Source organism: Cervus elaphus, chromosome 10 (genome assembly GCF_910594005.1).
Source record: "Cervus elaphus chromosome 10, mCerEla1.1, whole genome shotgun sequence".
NCBI classification, from domain to species: Eukaryota; Metazoa; Chordata; class Mammalia; order Artiodactyla; family Cervidae; genus Cervus; species Cervus elaphus.
Window position 1 is genome coordinate 30,817,657 of NC_057824.1, and position 19,402 is coordinate 30,837,058.

The 19,402-nt window shown below is 38.6% G+C and overlaps 1 protein-coding gene across 3 annotated transcripts in view; it reads right to left on the reverse strand.

Annotated features, from left to right (window-relative positions):
* The window catches only part of SMG1 (SMG1 nonsense mediated mRNA decay associated PI3K related kinase), a 97,621-nt gene that overhangs the window by 67,869 nt on the left and 10,350 nt on the right, over positions 1 to 19,402 (reverse strand). For 2 of the 3 annotated variants that reach the window (XM_043914412.1, XM_043914414.1), the window contains exons 2-3: positions 948 to 1,111; positions 277 to 432 (exon numbers count right to left, since the gene is read on the reverse strand). In XM_043914412.1, coding sequence (XP_043770347.1) covers positions 277 to 432; positions 948 to 1,111 — 320 coding nt within the window. Of the gene's footprint in view, positions 1 to 276; positions 433 to 947; positions 1,112 to 4,381; positions 4,441 to 19,402 lie in introns of all 3 variants that reach the window. The other variant, XM_043914413.1, reaches the window with a different exon arrangement.

Sequence of the window (19,402 nt, forward strand, 5' to 3'; positions counted from 1 at the left end):
TAATACTGTAACCAGGAAAATCCTTTCTTAAAAATCTCATCCAGTCTCCTTATTTTAAGAGAATTCTTTTTAAAAGTATTAAAAACCTTTCTGGTAGAAATTTATGTTGGGGAACAGTTGAGAGGTAAAAGAATGCAAACAATTATCACTGACACACGTTTCTCAACTCAGTAAGCTAACCAAGTCACAGATGCGCAAGGCACTGGTATGAAACGAGGCATTTAGGAGGTGTCTCAGTGGAGGCATGTGCGTTGGTCCCAGGTCACCCAGTCTTACCCTGTGATTTCCTCATGTCTTTGATGGCTAACGCACGACTGCCATGCTGAATACTGGTAAACTCAGGGCTGGTCACATTGTTAACCCTCAGCTCTTGCCCCAACGACTTCCGACCATAAGTATTTTCCCCAGATCCTCCATTGACACTGTAGCCACCTAAAAACAGCAACATTTACATTATTTCAATGGGCTCTTTGTTTCACTCCATCAATTCCTGATAGTTCAGGTCCTTCTGACTCAATCTGCAGCTCAACCAGCCTTTGCTTCTACTCTATCCCTGTGATGCATGTCTTGATTTCATTTTGTTATCTTCAGCGGAAGATCAGATTTTACACTATAAAACTTTCTAGAAGTCCAGAGGAGAGACAGTAGTCAGGAAAGACTTTAGCCTCAGTGATAATACTATATTTTGGGGGGAAGAAAATTGCACTTATATATTTTACTGCATGTGTAAAGAGTATATTTAAATTTACAAGTAAGGGATAAACTTTCAAAAAAATGTTTCAAGAACAGCACTGTGTTTAATAATCATATTTTAAACACATTAGAAGAAAAGAAGGGGGGAGAGGGAAAGAAAGGGAAGGAGGAGGAAAAGGAGAAGTAGGTAGGTTAAAAAACACATATATACACAAAAGCATGCCTCTGGCAATAAGGAAATATATAATATATACCCTTTTCGTCATTCTGTATGTCAGCGTGGATTCTGGTATCATCATGCCTTTGCCGAGACACCACAGCTGAATTTGAAGGTTGCAGTCCATAAGAGGAAGACCCACCCCTATCTCTGGATGAAGAGTATTTTAAATTATCTGGGTCGGCTGATGCACTATCAGTTCTGCAAAGAGAGAAGGGTATAAAGTTACAACTTTAAAAAAACATTTTGATAACCCAAACCATAAATCTTTCTTCTATACAAGCCTCTATCTTCTCATTGCTATTATACAAAAGCACTCCAACATCTAATAAGAAGTCTTTCAACTAGGAAGAGGTTGTCACTGGGTGAAACACCAGCTTTTCAGTCTCTTCTACTATCTAAAGATTAATTCAGAAATATGAATAACTTTCAGGAATAGGGTGGCCAACTCAACACCTAAACTGGTTTTAGCACTGAAAGTTCCATGTCCTATGAACTCCCTTAGTCCCAGGCAAACTGAGGTAGCTGGTCACCATGGTCCAGGGTTCTTTTCACGTGCCTTGATAAAAGGAATAGTTGTTTCTAAATTGCCTTCTCTCATAAGAAGGTTAATCAGTGGAAAATTAGTCTTCTCAGTCATAAAAATAAAAAACACTGGCAACATATCAGGCAGGAGCAAAGTGTTACCAAATTATTATTTTTTTTTTTTTTACCAAATTATTTTTAAACTACTGCCTAACGGCAATGTGGCACTCTGTCTCTCTCACCTAAATTCGTAGCTTGATTATTTGGTGGGAAAATAGATTATAGAATGAAATTCGAAAGCATGCTCAGTAGGGTATTAGGAAAGAACACAGCTGAAAAATAAGATTATGGCAATACTGAGGACTTCATTATTAATAGATATTCTTTATACAAGCAATATCTATTAATAATAAAGACTGAGTCAATTAAAAAAATAATATCTATTAAAATTATAAAAAGTGAGGAAAATAAAAGCAAGGTATCCAAGAATCCAATAAAGCTGAAGGTTGCAGTCCATAATCTATTTAAAATTCAAATGCTACCTAGAATAATCCCAGATATCTGGATATTAATAAACAAGTGGCACGGCCCCAAGGTAAAATCAGTATGCTTACCTAAGGATCATCTCTAGGCCCCAGTGGCCCTACCAGTAAAATGGGAAGCTCAACTCTGTAACTTCTCATGAACCTTATATTTTCTTCAATCAACTATCAAGAAATAAGGTATCAAGATATATAAGACAACACTAACTACTCTGTGGTAACACATGAAAAATATGAAGAAAAATGCTCCTCTAATATTGCTATTTCTTCGGACAGGAACGACCTTCTTGGGGGGAAAAAAATCATTCTTACGATACTTACTAAAACGCCTTCTGCACCATAATTTTTTGGTGACATTATCTGGGGACATTAAGGACACTGGCAAGAGCAGAAACTTAGCTGTTTCTCAACCCCGTTCCCCTCCCCATGTATAAAAAAGGACACAGTGTCTGTGTATTTTATTTAGAGTTTATCATCCTTTCCTTGTCCCCATCCACAACAATACTAAATATGAAAAAGTTGCATAGGCTCAGACATCCCGATCTGAACCTACTGCAACCATTGTTAATACAGAATGTAGACAAATACGTTCAATTAAACTTGGATACCTCCATGGCACACAAGTCTAAATTATTCCTAAAGGCTCTGAATCTGAAACTTAATAAAAATTCATAACGCTGGCATACTAACTAAACGTATATAAGGTTCCATAATGAAGTATATTCTTCAAACATTCAGAGTTCACTCAACAAAGCTTAGAATTTCCAACATGTGAAAAAATAAAATCTATGGAATTTTTAAAAAAGGTATGAGGATACTGTCTAAGTGTAGTAAGTCTACAAGCATTTAAATGCCTTTACCACTAAATGAAGCATAAGAACTCCTTAAACTTACAGAATGACCTGCCCCATGTATCTAAAAGTAGCATACTCAAGGAGCACCTATAATAAACCGTAACATACCATTAACTTCTAAAAAGGAATTGAAAAACAAGAGAATCTATAAACTTTAATGATTTGGGCAGACTTTAAACTTGTCTGTATGTATGGCACCTAACAACCTGGAAAAGGAAACTGTTAGCAAATGAATTAATAAAACAATCCTGAAACATCAAGATAATTACAGTCTTATCAATATTTAAATAAATATTAAAATATTCTGGATTTCTAGTGTCCATTATGCTTAATATAGATTACATATACTACTCTTACTATGAAGAGTTAAATATTTGTATCTTTTTCTGATGACATAGCAGTAAACACAAGGCAACAGAGAATATGGGTTAAAAAAAGATCTAGGCTCAAATCTCAGCTCCAGCACTGCAAAGGTACCTGTGACTTTGCACAAGGAAGTTAACTTCCAAGGCTCTGATGTCTGTTGCATAAAATGGGGATAATGCCTATACGTGATGTTTTTATAAGGCTTATGAAAGATAAGTTCTTAAGAAATACTTAGCTTACAAGGTACACTCAAAGTCAGTAGGTCCATAATACTAAATATACTCAAGGTTTCCAGTCTAACAGATAAATATAAATCATTAATGTATATATGAATATGATCAAAACAAGTTTTTATACTCAGTATACAATAAACTGATTTTAACTTCTTCATTGAAAAAATTAAGCAATCCACTACGACCAAGAAAAGAAATTCATTTCTACTTAGGAATCATACAAAACTAAACAAACAAAAAAACAGAACAAATCTCCCAATTTGTTAGGAATAAAATCTCATTAGTATATACACAAATAAACACAGAGACTTTTCTCCCCAGAATTTGAGTTTTCAGAAATAAAATGAAAAATTCACTAGAGTAGAACTACTGTCTTAGAAATGTCTAAAAACTCCCTGGTTGCCAGGTTTTTTTAATACAAACCAATCAAACTACTTCTAACCAGAATTCAATTTATAGATATTCTGAACCCAAAGACACAAAATGGTTCAGCACTTATATGAAATCTTTTTTTTTATAAGATCTAGACAGCTTAGTTCTCAAAAAGTCAGTATCAGGCAGTTAGCATCAACAAGATCATTGCAGTCCAATAAATAGAAAACTGTTAAGAATGGAAATAAGCACTTAAAATGAGGCAATCAAAGGGCACTAAAAAGAAAAGGCAGATTGAACTCAAAGAGGCAGGCATAAATGTTAAGCTAGTTGTAAGGGCTGAAAAAACTATCATCTGCCAGAATTAGTATCTCAATTTAGTGATAAAAGAAAATGTATTTGTTAAGACTAAGTATCCTAGCTAGGACCCAAAAATACCTCCACAGCCCTTTTAATACTATAAAAATATTATGGAGAGAGAGGGAAAAAAAAGAAATGCATAAATTCCCCAAAATGATTAAACTGAAGTTAAAGCCTGATGTACATGCCACATGAGAGGTAAGTTTCTAAAGCTCATACCTCAAAAATCGCATACTGTATAATATGGAGCCTTTGTGATGTTTTTGCATCAAGTCAATCTGTAAGACAGTAGTTACAATATTAGTGAGGACAGTGGGTTAAAACATTTGTTTTCCAAACATGAAGCAAATATCATTCATGGGTTAGGTGCTTTTAGTTGCACTATGGCCTTCTAGGGTTCATATGCTGAAGCAAAAACTGAGATGGAATGCCACTCTCTGCCTTAGAGGACAGAGGCTTGAGGTGGCAGTGAAAAAATTTTTAGCACCAAAGAGAATTTAAATGTTAACTATAACATACAAATCACATGCAAATACAGTTACCACTCATTTTAGTTACCTATTATCAATATACAGAAAATGTAATAAATCAGAGAGATTATTCATTTTCATTGACCGAAGCCCTGAGATCTCACATCAACAACCTACCGAGTGTTAGGGATCATATGTCACCCCTAAATGTGGTTTTATAGTCCAGTTCTTGTAAGCATCATGAAAACAACTAAGGAGGGGGGAAAAAACCAGCCTGGAAAGGTGAAGTCAGGGAATTCTCTTATCAGAAAATATTTCCATAAAGCACCCCAAAATGACTTGATGCAAACACCACACCTAGTGGTGCCCAGAAAAAGCCTGATATTGCTTCAAGCTGTTTTTAACTAGGCTTATCAAGGGATTTCACTCTAATGGTGAGATCTAGTTTGTAATGAGGATCAAGCAGGAAATGAGATCTGCACTAAGGCCAGTGAGGTGGGAATGCGTTAATTCTCTGAAGCAGTGGCACTCAAAGAGAGAGAGCATCACTGTCACAAAGAAGGTGCAGAATATGCTGTTTCTCATACTAACAGTTCATACCCCTAAAAATTTACCTTTTAAAAATAAATTCAAGGTTATCCCTGTGATGTCTCTTACTCACCTGGATTCAGACATACTTTCAAAAAAGTGTTAAAGAGATGGGAGAAGGCGAGGGTGGGATGTTTCGAGAGAACAGCATCGACACATGTATATTATCTAGGGTGAAACAGATCACCAGCCCAGGTTGGATGCATGAGACAAGTGCTCGGGCCTGGTGCATTGGGAAGACCCAGAGGGATCGGGTAGACAGGGAGGTAGGAGAGGGGATAGGGATGGGGAATACATGTAAATCCATGGCTAATTCATGTCAATGTATGACAAAAACCACTACAATACTGTAAAGTAATTAGCCTCCAACTAATAAAAATAAATGGGAAAAAAAAAGTGTAAGAGAAAAGGTGAAACTATGCATAACTCTGAGACTTGAGTACATCACACTTTCACATGAGAGACACTGCTCTAAAATATGAATCTGTGGCTAAAAAATTAAGTTGGGAGGCTCAGGGACTTCATTATATGAAATGCCACAGGAGAAAATAGTAAGTTCAAATTTAATAAAACAGAATTGAACCATCAAGCCAAAATTAAAAATTATAAATGAGTTTACCTCAGTTTTACTATAATGAAATATTAAGTTAATATTTCTTGATGAAACTTCCGTAGGTACTTAATAAGAATTAAGTATTAAATACCAAATTTTAATTACCTATTTATGGGTTCTTTAGTAATCAACTTTTAATATCAATCAAACCTTAACTAATTAGTTTTTGCAGTCTCAAAATACAAAAATATATTTAACTACTGTTGTAAAAGTGTAAAGAATTTCATCTTGCCCAAAGAGAGGCCTGAGTTTACCCCTCAACTTCTGGAAGAAGTCTAAACTCTTAGAATTTAATGCCTAGTTAAGAGTGTCCCTGTCCACCTGGAAACTTTGGGTCACACCAGAAAGTAAAACTATGGGATCTATGGTGAGGCCTCTGAATCATATGGATCAACTCAACCTTTAGTAGGGCTGGAAACCTAAGTTCATGCATGTGGGCAATTGATCATGGACCCCATGAGAACTCTGGACACCAAGGTTGGGCTGGGCTTCCATGTTTGGTAACATTCCATACGTATTATCACAAGTCAATACCAGGAAACAGAGAGAAGCTCAGAGTTTGGAAGTTATCTGAGACTCTGCCCTATGTACCTTTACCCTTGGTTGATTCTAATCTGTATCCTTTAGCCGCAATAAACTGCAATCACGAATATAACAGCTTTCAATGAGTCTTTAAGTCCTTCTAGTGAATTATCCAACCCAAGAGTGGTCTAGAGGACCCCCAAACTTGCAACTGTTATCAGAAATAAGGGTGATCTTATGGACATGTTCCTTCTAACTCTGCACCTATACTTAAAATCATTAAATATGCTCTAATGCAAAATTTAAAAGGTTGTAAATTTTGTTTTTATGTAATATCTTTAGCAAAACATAGTTTTCAACTTCAATATAGTTTATATCCGTTCCAAGGAATCTCAAACACCATCTATTTGACAGACCTCTAAGCCATATTAACCAAAAAGGACAAAGTAAGTAACTACGTGGGTACTCCATTCGATTTCAACCTTTGCTTCAGGTGCATCTACACTTTGTCTTCAGTGTAAACGTTGTTGAATACACCACTCCTATGTAGCTCTCTGCCTACAACTGAGTGTTCATTGCTGCCCATGACTCCCTAGCTGGGGTTCTCTGCTTTTCCAAAACAGCTGTCAAACTTTCTGCACCTTTCTCTTTCCCCCAGTACTACCACCGATAAAAATTCCATAAGTGACCTAAAGCAGCACAGCTAATTAGCTAATTAAAGGCAGAGTAAGAATGTAAACTCAGTTCAAGTTCTTTAACACTCCACCACTGCCTGCCACCTCCTTCCAACAATCCACAAGGTTACCTGGGTCTCACACCAAGCCTTTCTTCCCATCACACTCACACAGTGGAACAAGTAAACCTCCTATCTATAGAACCCTCTGAATCCATACATCCCCCTATCTTCTGAGGTATGCCTTGCATCTCCAACTTTCCTACTGCTCATCATATCATCAACAAATACATACACTCAGGTCTTTCCTCTAAAAAAAAAAAGCAGCTCTCTTTTTTCTAAAGCTAATACATCCTTCTAAAGCTAATTGTATAGATAGACTTTTCATAGCCAAACCTCTGGGAAAAAAATTATCATCCTTGCCTTCACTCACTTTTCAACTTGCTGAAACCAGAGTCAAACCCTGAATGCTCCAAAGTGCTCCACAGAAACCGTTCCTGCCAAAGTAGCAACTGCCACTGGTGGTTACTTGTCTTTCAAATCCCAAAAGTTTTTCAGTTCATCTTGCTCAATGCCCCCTGACGACTTGCATTGCTTTTGACAACTCTCTATTCTCATTTTCTCTGTACCACTATAAAGGTTTTCAGTAACATTAATTCCTGTGACTTTCTCTACTTTTTCCAATCCAAGTACCTTCTTTTGAACTTCCTCCTTTAATCAGTTTAGATTTCACGGTCTTTCACTTTAGTAACTCTTCCCTTAAATTCCCTTAATATTTCCCTCACACCAGCCTGGCAAAATCCTAATCCTGCATAAATCCAATTATCAATTACCCATCATCCATCAGTAAGTATCACATTCCCAGGTTCTTCCAAAGTTCATCTTCCACATGCACTATCTGTTCCCCATTCTCTTCAGATTCCAAAACACTCTCCTAAATTCCCTACCCCCTCTCTCCTCCCTTCTCTAACATTCCCTCTACTCGATCAAGAGGAAAAATAAAGATACGAGAACACACACGCACTCAACTCTAGAATTTTATGGGACTCCACCTTCTTCTTGTAACTTTTCAAATAATCTTTCTCCTGTGGACTCTACCTTTTCCACCAAACTGAATTTTCTTAAACATGTAAAACTTTCTAATATCTCCCACTTAAAAATATAAAAACAAATTAAAAACACATACACACACAAAAAAAAACAGAAAAACTCCATCAATTCCACATCCCTCCAACCAACCAATCTGCCTTTGCTCTTTGCAGTCAAACAAAACTGTCTCTCCTCCCCATTTTATTTCTTTACCTCTATTAGTTCCTCTGTTTACACCAATCCAACTTCTGTTCTATCCCTTTTGGCAAAACCAACTAAGACCTCTAGGTTGCTAAAAGCAAGATATATCTCAGGTTGCTCCTTACTCATCCTCTCACAGGAGGCTTTCACAAGGCTACTGAGCAGGGCTCAGCAGGCTATGGCCTGCACAAAGGTGCCTTACAGAGGAATGAAGTGGGCTGAATGAAAACTTCTTTTTAAAATCCTTATAATAACCCGGGCTCAGATCCTGATAATTCAAAGTAACTAGATTCTTTCCTTCCTGTGGCTTATAGGATGTTGCTGCTGCTGCTGCTGCTAAGTCGCTTCAGTCGTGTCCGACTCTGTGTGACCCCATAGACGGCAGCCACCAGGCTCCACCATCCCTGGGATTCTCCAGGCAAGAACACTGGAGTGGGTTGCCATTTCCTTCTCCAATGCATGAAAGTGAAAAGTGAAAGTGAAGTTGCTCAGTCATGTCCGACTCTTAGCGACCCCATGGACTGCAGCCTACCAGGCTCCTCCGTCCATGGGATTTTCCAGGCAAGTGTACTGGAGTGGGGTGCCATTGCCTTCCCCTATAGGATGTTATACTCTGTATTTCTTCCTACCTCTCCACTTCTGCTTTTTCAGGCACCTTTGAAGACTTACTCAGCCTCTTCTACCAAACCACTAAGCCTTGGAGTTTCTCAAAGCTTGACCATAGGCCTTTTATTCATCTCTTCTGCAAACTATGCTGATGGCAATACTTATCACCTGTATGACATAGACTCCCAAATCTAGGCCTCCATCAAAGACGTGCACTCTGAGATCCAGACCTACATACCCAAGTATTTAACAACAACAACAAAAAGCACTTTTAATGTTCTAATGCCTCAAACACAACAACTGGCTCCTTTCTCCCCAGAACTCCCACTTTAATAACGGTGGGCATTTTCCAACAAATGGCACTATTTGGTCAGACAGACATATTATGCTGGTGCAAAAGAAATTGCAGTTTTATACTGCTGAACGTGGCCATTTGATATTAGAACACTTTCTTAAATGTGGTTATGTTATACATCATTTTAATGCACATTTCTCGCTTTATGTTTTTTTGCTAATGACTTATTACTAGCTGTTTCAGTAAAGTTCAGTTGTTCAGTCGTGTCTGACTCTTTCCGACCCCATGGACTGCAGCACACCAGGCTTCCCAGTCCATCAACAACTCCCGAAGCTTGCTCAAACTCATGTCCATCAAGTCGGTGATGCCATCCACTCATCTCATCCTGTCGTCCCCTTCTCCTCCTGCCTTCAGTCTTTCCCAGCATCAGGGTCTTTTCCAGTGAGTCAGTACTTCGCATCAGGTAGCCAAAGTTTATACTTTCATCAGGTGGCCAATCAGGTGGCCAAAGTAGACTCAAACTAGCTGTTTATATTTATTTTAGACTAGGGAAATAATGTTAGACAAAAAGCAAATCCAAGTGATTTTCTTATTCGAGTTCAAAATGTGCCATAAAGCAGCGGAGGCATCCCAACATCAATAACACATTTGGCCCAGGAACTGCTAATGAATATACAGTGCAGCAGTGGTTCAAGAAGTTTTGCAAAGGAGACTAGAGTCTTGAAGATGAGGAGTGCAGTGGCCAGCCACCAGAAGTTGACAATGACCCATTGAGAAGATCATCAAAACTGATCCTCTTACAACTACACAAGAAGTTGCCAAAGAACTCAACATCAACCATCCTAACGTCATTTGGCATTTGAAGCAAATTGGAAAGGTGAAAAAGCTCGGTAAGTGGGTGTCGCATGAGCTGACCAAAAATAAAAAAAACTGTCAGTTTGAAGTGTCATCTTTTATTCTACGCAACAACAAAGAACCATTTCTCGATCGGGCTGGGACATGTGATGCAAAGTGGATTTTATATGACAACCAGCAATGACTAGCTTAGTGGCTGAACCAAGAGAAAGCTCCAAAGCACTTTCCAAAGCCAAACATACACCAAAAACTGTCATGGTCACTGCTTGGTGGTCTGCTGCCAGTATGATCCACTACAGTTTTCTGAATCCCAGGGAAACCATTACATCTGAGAGTAAGCTCAGCAAACTGATGAGATGCACCAAATACCGCAACGCCTGCAGCCAGCATCGGTCAACAGAAAGGATCCACTTCTTCTCCACAACATCTGACCACGTGTTGCACAACCAACGCTTCAAAAGCTGAACAAATAAGGCTACGAAGTTTTGCCTCATCCACCATCTTCACCTAACCTCTCACCAACCAACTACCACTTTCTTCAAGCATCTCAACAACTTTTTGCAGGGAAAATGTTTCCACAACCAGCAGGAGGCAGAAAATACTTTCCAAGAGTTCATCAAATCCCAAATTTTTACACTACAGGAATAAACAAACTCATTTCTCATTGGCAAAAATGTGTTGATTGCAATGGTTCCTATTTTGGTAAATAAAGATGTGTTTGAGTCTAGTTTAAATGATTTAAAATTCATAATCTGCAACTGTAATTACGTTTACACCTACCTAATAGTATGTTTTCCACCTCCAGTTCTCACCTCTATTCCATTTCTCCGCACACTGCAACAAAAACAATTCTAATAAAACACAAATGTGATGTCCTCCCACTGCCATTATCATCTTCTGGCCCTTACTTCCCTTTTCAGCTAACTCTCCACACTCCTGTAATCCTTTTACATTCTGTGCCCCATCCATCCCATTCTTTCAGTGCCCCAGTCACCTTGCTAAGCCTGTCTGCATGGAACAGCCTTCTCCTTGGCCCTCATTAATCTTTCAATGTCCTTTAAGCTTTAGCTTTCCTTTGCAAAGTTTCTGATTCCCCTGAGACTGACTAGGAATCCCTGTTACATAAGTATTACCCGAAACTTAACAGTTCCTTAACTCTTACACCAACGGAGAAGCTTATTTAACTGTGTACTGCCAGGAGACTGTAAAGTCCAGAAGGGCAGGAGCCTGTCAGTGTTGCTTATCACTGTATTCCCATTGCCCAGAAAGCAAAAAGTTATTTCCTATGACTGCCTCTTCGCACAATCGAGGCCCTTCTCTTTACTCTAGAATGCAGTCCCCTAATTTAACCCAACACTAATTTTTCTTCAAGATTCAACCTAGAACCCATACTCCCTCTCCCATATGTTCTATTAAAAATCAACAATGTTTTCTTGGTTATTTTCTACAAGAGCACTTAACAGTAATAACTCCAAAAGATGAACTAAATAAGATAGTTCCAACTCCCTAAGAATTTACAATCTAGAAAGAAAAGAACTGTTAGTATAAATTCCAATTAGGAATATAAAATGTTCTGTGATTTCAGGGCAAAAAAGAAATCCTATGATTCAGTACCTTCTTTAAACTTTAAACTTACTTTAAACTTTTACTCTCAGAGAGAGTACCACACTAGCTTGCACTTTAGTAGTTCTATACTAGCTTCAATTTGTTCACTAGTTTGAGATGTCAGCATTGAAGGCAGATGTACTATATTATCTAACACCACACACCTTTCACAGGGAAAGGAGAACAGCATGATGCTGCAAGGAGAGTGGAGGGAAACTAGATGACGACCTTGGATCAAAATCCATTATGCTCATTTAAGTAAAAACTTTGTCTTGTAACACAAAAAAGAACCCAGTAATAGAAAAGGGATGGATTCTGTAGTACATTTAAATGAATTCTGAGTTTTTTAAACCTACTTAATATGCATATTACAAGTCTCTTTTTTTTGCAAAGGATACTATCAAGTGAAAAGACCACGCACAAAACCAGAGAAAATACTTGCAAATCATGTATCTCTTAAGAGTCTAGTATATAAAGAACTCCTATAACTAAGCAAGAAAACAATCAAATTTAAAAATGGGCAAAAGATCTGGATACATTTCTCCAAAGATATACATATGGCCAATTAGCACATGAAAAGTTGCTCAACTTCACTGGCAAAAGGGTGCTAAATCACTTCAGTTGTGTCCAACTCTTTGTGACCCTACGGATGGTAGACCACCAGGCTTGAGATTTCCCAGGCAAGAACACTGGAGTGGGTTGCCATTCCCTTCTCCAGGGGATCTTCCTGACCCAGGGATCGAAGCCTCTTATGTCTCCTGCATCGGCAAGTTGGTTCTTTAACACTAGCGCCACCTGGAGGAAAATGCAAATCAAAACCACAAAGAGAAAGCACCCATTAGAAGAGTCAAAAAATTTGTTAATGGTAAATAACTAAAGTTGTGAGAGGTGGAAAATTTGGAGCCCTCATACATTACTTATGAGAATGTAAAATGCTAGAACCCACTTCAGAAACAGTTCAGCATTTCCTCAAAAAGTTAAACAGAGAAATACCACATGATTCAGCAAATCGACTCCAACTGACTCCCAAGTATATGCCCCAAAGAACTGAAAACAAAGTATTCAAACAAAAACTTATACATCAATGTCCACCACAATACTATTTAAAGTAGCAAAAAGGCAGAAACTCAAATACAGATCAAACAATGAATGTATAAACAAAATGTGTAAATCTATACAATGGAAGATTACTCAGCCATACCTACTACAACATGGATGACCCTTGAAAATGTTATACTAAGTCAAAGAGGTCTGACACAATAGGCTACATATTACATGATCCCATTTATATGACATGCCCAGAACAGAAAAATCTATAAAGAAAGTAGATTTATGGTTGCAAGGGGGTGGGAAGAGGGGAAAACTGGGAGTGACTGCTTAATTGGTACTGGATTTCGATCTGGGATGACAAGAAGCTCTGGAACTAGGTGTTGGTCACGGCTGCACACACTGTGAATGTACTTAATACCACTGAATTGTAAAATGGTAAATTTTATGTGTATTTTACTACAATTTTTCCAAAATTTATTTATAACATTCTTGAAAAGACAAAATTATAGGGGAGAAAAAAAAGACCAGTCGTTACCAAGGACTAGGAAAAGCTGACTACAAAAGAGAACAAGGAAACTTGGGGGTGTGGGGTGAAGGGGATGATGGAACTATTGATAGCTTGACTGTGGTGATCATTTTTTTAATTTTCTTTACATATTTCTTTACAGTAAAGATATAAAAATAAGTAAAGACCATCAGGCTTCCCAGGTGGCACAGTGGTAAAGAATCCACCTGCCAATGCAGGAGATTAAAGAGATGTGGGTTTGATCCCTGGGTTGGGAAGATCCCCTGGAGGAGGAAACAGCAACCCACTCCAGTATCCTTGCCTGGAAAATTCCACAGACAGAGGAGCCTGGTAGGCTCCAGTCCATGGGGTCACACAGAGTCGGACACCACTGAGCACACAAAAGGCCATTGATTTTTAATAATTTGATATTTCATATTTTACACTGCCTACCAAATTTAATAGTCCTTTTCAATGGAAAAGCAAAAATGTAACACTGGATACTCTCCAGTGAAATCAAAGACTGTTAGTGTCTGAATTTACCAAACGGTAAAGAATTTACCAGATTCTTTTACCACTGTGTCACCTGGGAAGCCCAATGGTCTTTTACTTATTTTTACACCTTTACTGTAAAGAAATACACTATTTCCTTTATGTTTGACTTATTGAAATATAATTTACATGCCCTAGAGTTCTTTTGAGTTTTGAGGAATGCAGATACTATTTAGCACTAACTAAACTTCACTTAGTGTCTGAACTTTAAGCTTGGGAAGAATTAACCTAGGCAGGGTACAGAAAGAAACCTACTCATATTGCCTACTCATTTTCAAAAAATTTTAAAGAATCAAAGCACTCAGTTCAGTCACTCAGTTGTGCCAGACTCTCTGCGACCCCATGGACTGCAGCATGCCAGGCTTCCCTGTCCATCACCAACTCCCAGAGCTTGCTCAAACTTATCTCCATCAAGTCAGTTACGCCATCCAACCATCTCATCCTCTGTCGTCCCCTTCTCCTCCTTCTTTCAATCTTTCCCAGCATCAGGGTCTTTTCCAATGAGTCAGTTCTTCTCATCAGGTGGCTAAAGTACTGGAGTTTCAGCTTCAGCATCAGTCCTTCCAATGAATATTCAGGACTGATTTCCTTAAGGATTGACTGGTTTGATCTCCTTGCAGTCCAAGAGACTCTCAAGAGTCTTCTCCAACACCACAGTTCAAAGCATCAATTTTTGACACAAGCGTCAAACCACTATGGCTAGCAAAATCAGAAAAATCACTGCTTGAGAGGCAGGCAATCCACTTCTAATCTTTATGTATGTTAAGTATTATGTACTTCATCTGGCATAAATTCATATCTTACTAGGCGTTAAGAATACTGCTATCTATAAAATCTGGTATGCTTTTAATCTTCAATACAAATATGAATTCAATTCTTAGTATTTAACAAAAAAAAATTTGTTAATGCTAAATAATTGTTCACCTGAAGGCTCCCAAATCTAAAGCACCACATTAATTTGACTTACTCTCCTCCGAAGTTTATTTTTAACACAAGTTGGTTTACAGCCTTAAATAAAACTCTGCTTCAGCTACCATTTTTGCATTGCTTATCTTCCTCTTTTGTCAGCAAGTCCTGGAAGTACTTTAGAAATATCCCATTCAGTCTGGGAAATTGCCAAAATTGAAAGGAAATCTCTTACTCCATGACCTCCCTAGTAGAATAGGACAGAAAGACTGAAAGTCTACAAAGAAACATGTCCCACCCCCTCATCCCCACCCAAACTCTCCAACTAAATGCCAAACATAACCCCTGAGGACAGAGAAGATTAAGGATCACTGGAGAAGGAAAAGGCAGCCCACTCCAGTATTCTTGCCTGGAGAATTCCCATGGACAGAGGAGCCTGGCAGGCTACAGTCCATGGGGTCGCAAGAATTGGGACACGACTTAGCGACACCACCACCATCAAGAGATAAACACTAAAGGAATCCTAAAAGGAAAAGTCTTGAAACCAGATTGGGACTCCAATCAATGAAAAGACAGTGTTTTATAAGAAATGTGTGAAACCATCTTTAAAAAGACCTGAAAACTGAGGTTGGGGGAGGGGTGAGCAAAGTATAAACAAATCATTTTTTTTCTTTTTACAGGTCAAGAAAAATGATGTGGTTGCCAAAAATCTCTCATAACACATTAAGAAAACATGGTTCCGTTCAGTCGCTCAGTCGTGTCCAACTCTTTGCAACCCCAGGGACTGCAGCACACCGGTCTTCCCTGTCCATCATCAACTCCCGAAGTCTACCCAAACTCCTGTCCATTGAGTCGGTGATGCCATCCAACCACCTCATCCTCTGTTGTCCCCTTCTCCTCCTGCCTTCAATCTCCCAGCATCAGAGTTTTTTCCAATGAGTCGGTACTTCGCATCAGGTGGCCAAAGTATTGGGGTTTCAGCTCCAGCATCAGTCCTTCCAATGAATATTCAGGACTGATTTCCTTTAGGATGGACTGGTTGGATCTCCTGGCAGTCCAAGGGACTCTCAAGAGTCTTCTCCAACACCACAGTTCAAAAGTATCAATTCTTCTGCACTCAGCTTCCTGTATAGTCCAACTCTCACATCCATACGTGACTACTGGAAAAACTTGACTAGAGGACCTTTGTTGGCAAAGTCATGTCTCTGCTTTTAAGAAAACATAAATATTATGCAATTCAACAAAGATTTTTTTTTTTCAAGAGGGTATTAAATCTTTTGTTGATTACACATGATAATGGATGATACACAAGCTTCATTCCCATCTATAACTTTTATCTGGTACCATAATTCAATTTAGATATATTGCATAGGATGTGCCAACAATCATTAATAACCAAAAAAAAAAAAAAAAAACCTCCATGACTTTGCATGGGTGACCCTTTTAATAGTGAACTCCAGGTCACAACACAGTAACTGTCAGTTCAACTACACCAAGGTTCTGAAGACAACAGCTTCTCCACCAAGCAGGTTGTAAATAAATTTCAAATGGAACCTGGCATCACCCTGAAGGAATTCTAACTTCACACTGTTGGGGTAGTTTACCAAAATGGCTTCAGAGTAGACTAACTTTACACAGCACATTTAAAAAAAAAAGACATTTATTCAGCCTCATGATCAGACTATTACATTTAGCAATCAACAGCATGGGTGCAAAAAAAAAAATCTACAGTAAAACCCTTTTCAACAAAGGTATTTTTAAAGAAAACTATTATCGAGTTAGGCTCTACTGCCATAATGGTATGGTATACTCTACAAGTCCTGGGCATAGTCGATGATTTGGGCAACAAAATAGCAATATTCTAACATGCACCCCTTAACACTTATCACATATCTCAAATATAGTAGCAAGCATGGAAAAAACACTGAATTTCATATTCCACACATGATTTTCAACAAAGACATTACCAGAAATATCTTTAGGGTATTCTCAAATTAGACACATGACCCCCACTTCAACCCTCTTAAAAAATAAATACACCTAAGAGAAACCTTAGGTGTATTAACTTATATGCAGATTATATCACGAGAAACGCTGGGCTGGAAGAAGCACAAGCTGGAATCAAGATTGCCGGGAGAAATATCAATCACCTCAGATATGCAGATAACACCACCCTTATGGCAGATAGTGAAGAGGAAATAAAGAGCCTCTTGATGAAAGTGAAAGAGGAGAGTGAAAAAGTTGGCTTAAAGCTCAACATTCAGAAAACTAAGATCATGGCATCTGGTCCTATCACTTCATGGGAAACAGATGGGGACACAGTGGAAACAGTGTCAGACTTTATTTTTGGGGGCTCCAAAATCACTGCAGATGGTGACTGCATCCATGATATTAAAAGACACTTACTCCTTGGAAGGAAAGGAGTAGACAACCTAGACAGCATATTAAAAAGCAGAAACATTACTTTGCCAACAAAGGTCCGGCTGATCAAGGCTATGGTTTTTCCAGTGGTCACGTATGGATGTGAGAGTTGGACTGTGAAGAAAGCTGATCGCCGAAGAATTGATGATTTTGAACTGTGGTGTTGGAGAAGACTCTTGAGAGTCCCTTGGACTGCAAGGAGATCCAACCAGTCCATCCTAAAGGAGATCAGTCCTGGGTGTTCATTGGAAGGATTGATGCTGAAGCTGAAACTCCAATACTCTGGCCACCTCATGCGAAGAGCTGACTTGGAAAAGACCCTGATGCTGGGACGGATTGGGGGCAGGAGGAAAAGGGGACGACAGAGGATGAGATGGCTAGATGGCATCACCGACTCGATGGACATGAGTTTGAGTAAACTCCGGGAGTTGGTGATGGACAGGGAGGCCTGGCGTGCTGTGATTCATGGGGTCGCAAAGAGTCGGACATGACTGAGTGAACTGAACTGAAGAGAAACCTAAACTCCTTGGTTTTACTTTTAATTTTACCAACACAACTACACTAAGACAGCAGCTGGATTTTTAAATGGATCCTGATTCCTTCCAACATCTCCAGTAACTCCTCTAGGACCTATCGTGTTAGGTATCCTGGGGTAGGAAATACACTATTAACACCAAATTGGTGAAGAAACATACTACCTGTAATCAGTGCTAAAATATGTACGGTAAACCCTCCTAACTAAGCACTGGAACTTCTTTTTCAGAGCTGTTCCTGAAATAGCCACATCCTCTCCTTTGTTGTTCAGTCGCTCAGCTGTGTCCGACTCTTTGTGACCCCATGGACTGCAGCACACCAGGCTTCCCTGTCCTTCACCATCCCCCAGAGCTTGCTCAAACTCATGTCCAGTGAGTCAGTGATGCCATCCAACCATCTCATCCTCTGTCATCCCCTTCTCCTGCCTTCAGTCTTTCCCAGCATCAGGGTCTTTTCCAATGAGTCAGCTCTTTACATCGGGTGGCCAAAGTATTAGCGCTTCAGTATCAGTCCTTCCAATGAATATTCAGGACTGATCTCCTTTAGGATTGACTGGTTTGATCTCCTTGCAGTCCAAGGGACTCTCAAGAGTCTTCTCCAACACCACAGTTTAAAAGCATCAATTCTTCAGCGCTCAGCCTTCTTTACGGTCCAACTTCACATCCACACGTGTCTACTGGAAAAACCACAGCTCTGACTAGACGGACCTTTGTCGGTAAAGTAACGTCTCTGCTTTTTAATATGCTGTCTAGGTTTGTCTTCCAAGCTGTCTAGCTTTTCTTCCAAGGAGCTAGTGTCTTTTAATTTCATGGTTGTAATCACCATCTGCAGTGATTCTGGAGCCCAAGAAAATAAAGTCTGCCACTGTTTCCACTGTTTCCCCATCTACTTGCCATGAAGTGATGGGACCGAATGCCATATTCTTAGCTTTTTGAATGCTGAGTGTTAAGTTTAAGTATCCTCCCCTACTTAAACATAAACAAATAAGGTCTCATAGATATATCTCAAAAAACATGGACTCCTAAATCAAATAATTAGAAAAGGAAGATACTTTTCACAAAAGCCACATTATTCTTTCAAGTGTAGAAACATTTATTAAATGAAGTCAGTTTGGGGTAGTTACTGAAACATACTAGTGAGCAGCAATCCAGAGCCAGGAAACACTGCTCCCCCTGTGCTCAGCAGTGGCCAGAAATACACTGAAGTGTTTAAAGCAGCCATAAATTCATTGAGAAAGCTATGAAACAGTTCAAAATCATCACTTAAGCCACTTTAAACTCAAAAGGCCTATACAAACTCAAAAAACCTATACAAACTCAAAAAGCCTATATAAACCCTATCTTTTTCTTCTAGTACATTTTACACTTAACATACATGTATCCAGTTGATTTAAGTAGTATAAAATAAAAACCTTACAATGAAAGAAAAAAATCAGTTTCTAGATATGAAGTTCCTTAGGAGAGAGCATTGATCCATTTTGAATAAATTTACAGTCCACAATTTAAAACAGTACCCAAATTTGATGATAGCTTAATACAGTATATACATTATATAATGATACAAAATTTCACTAATTTGTATCTGTTTAGATGATATATATGGTTCTTTTTTTTAAAACATACTTCAACCTATTACACAGGCAGAGTCAACCCTTTCCATGATTCCATGATTTCCCCACTCCCTTTAAAACATACATACATACATATTAGAATAGGGGAGAGAAACACAATGCAGCATTCAACTGATGTTCTTATA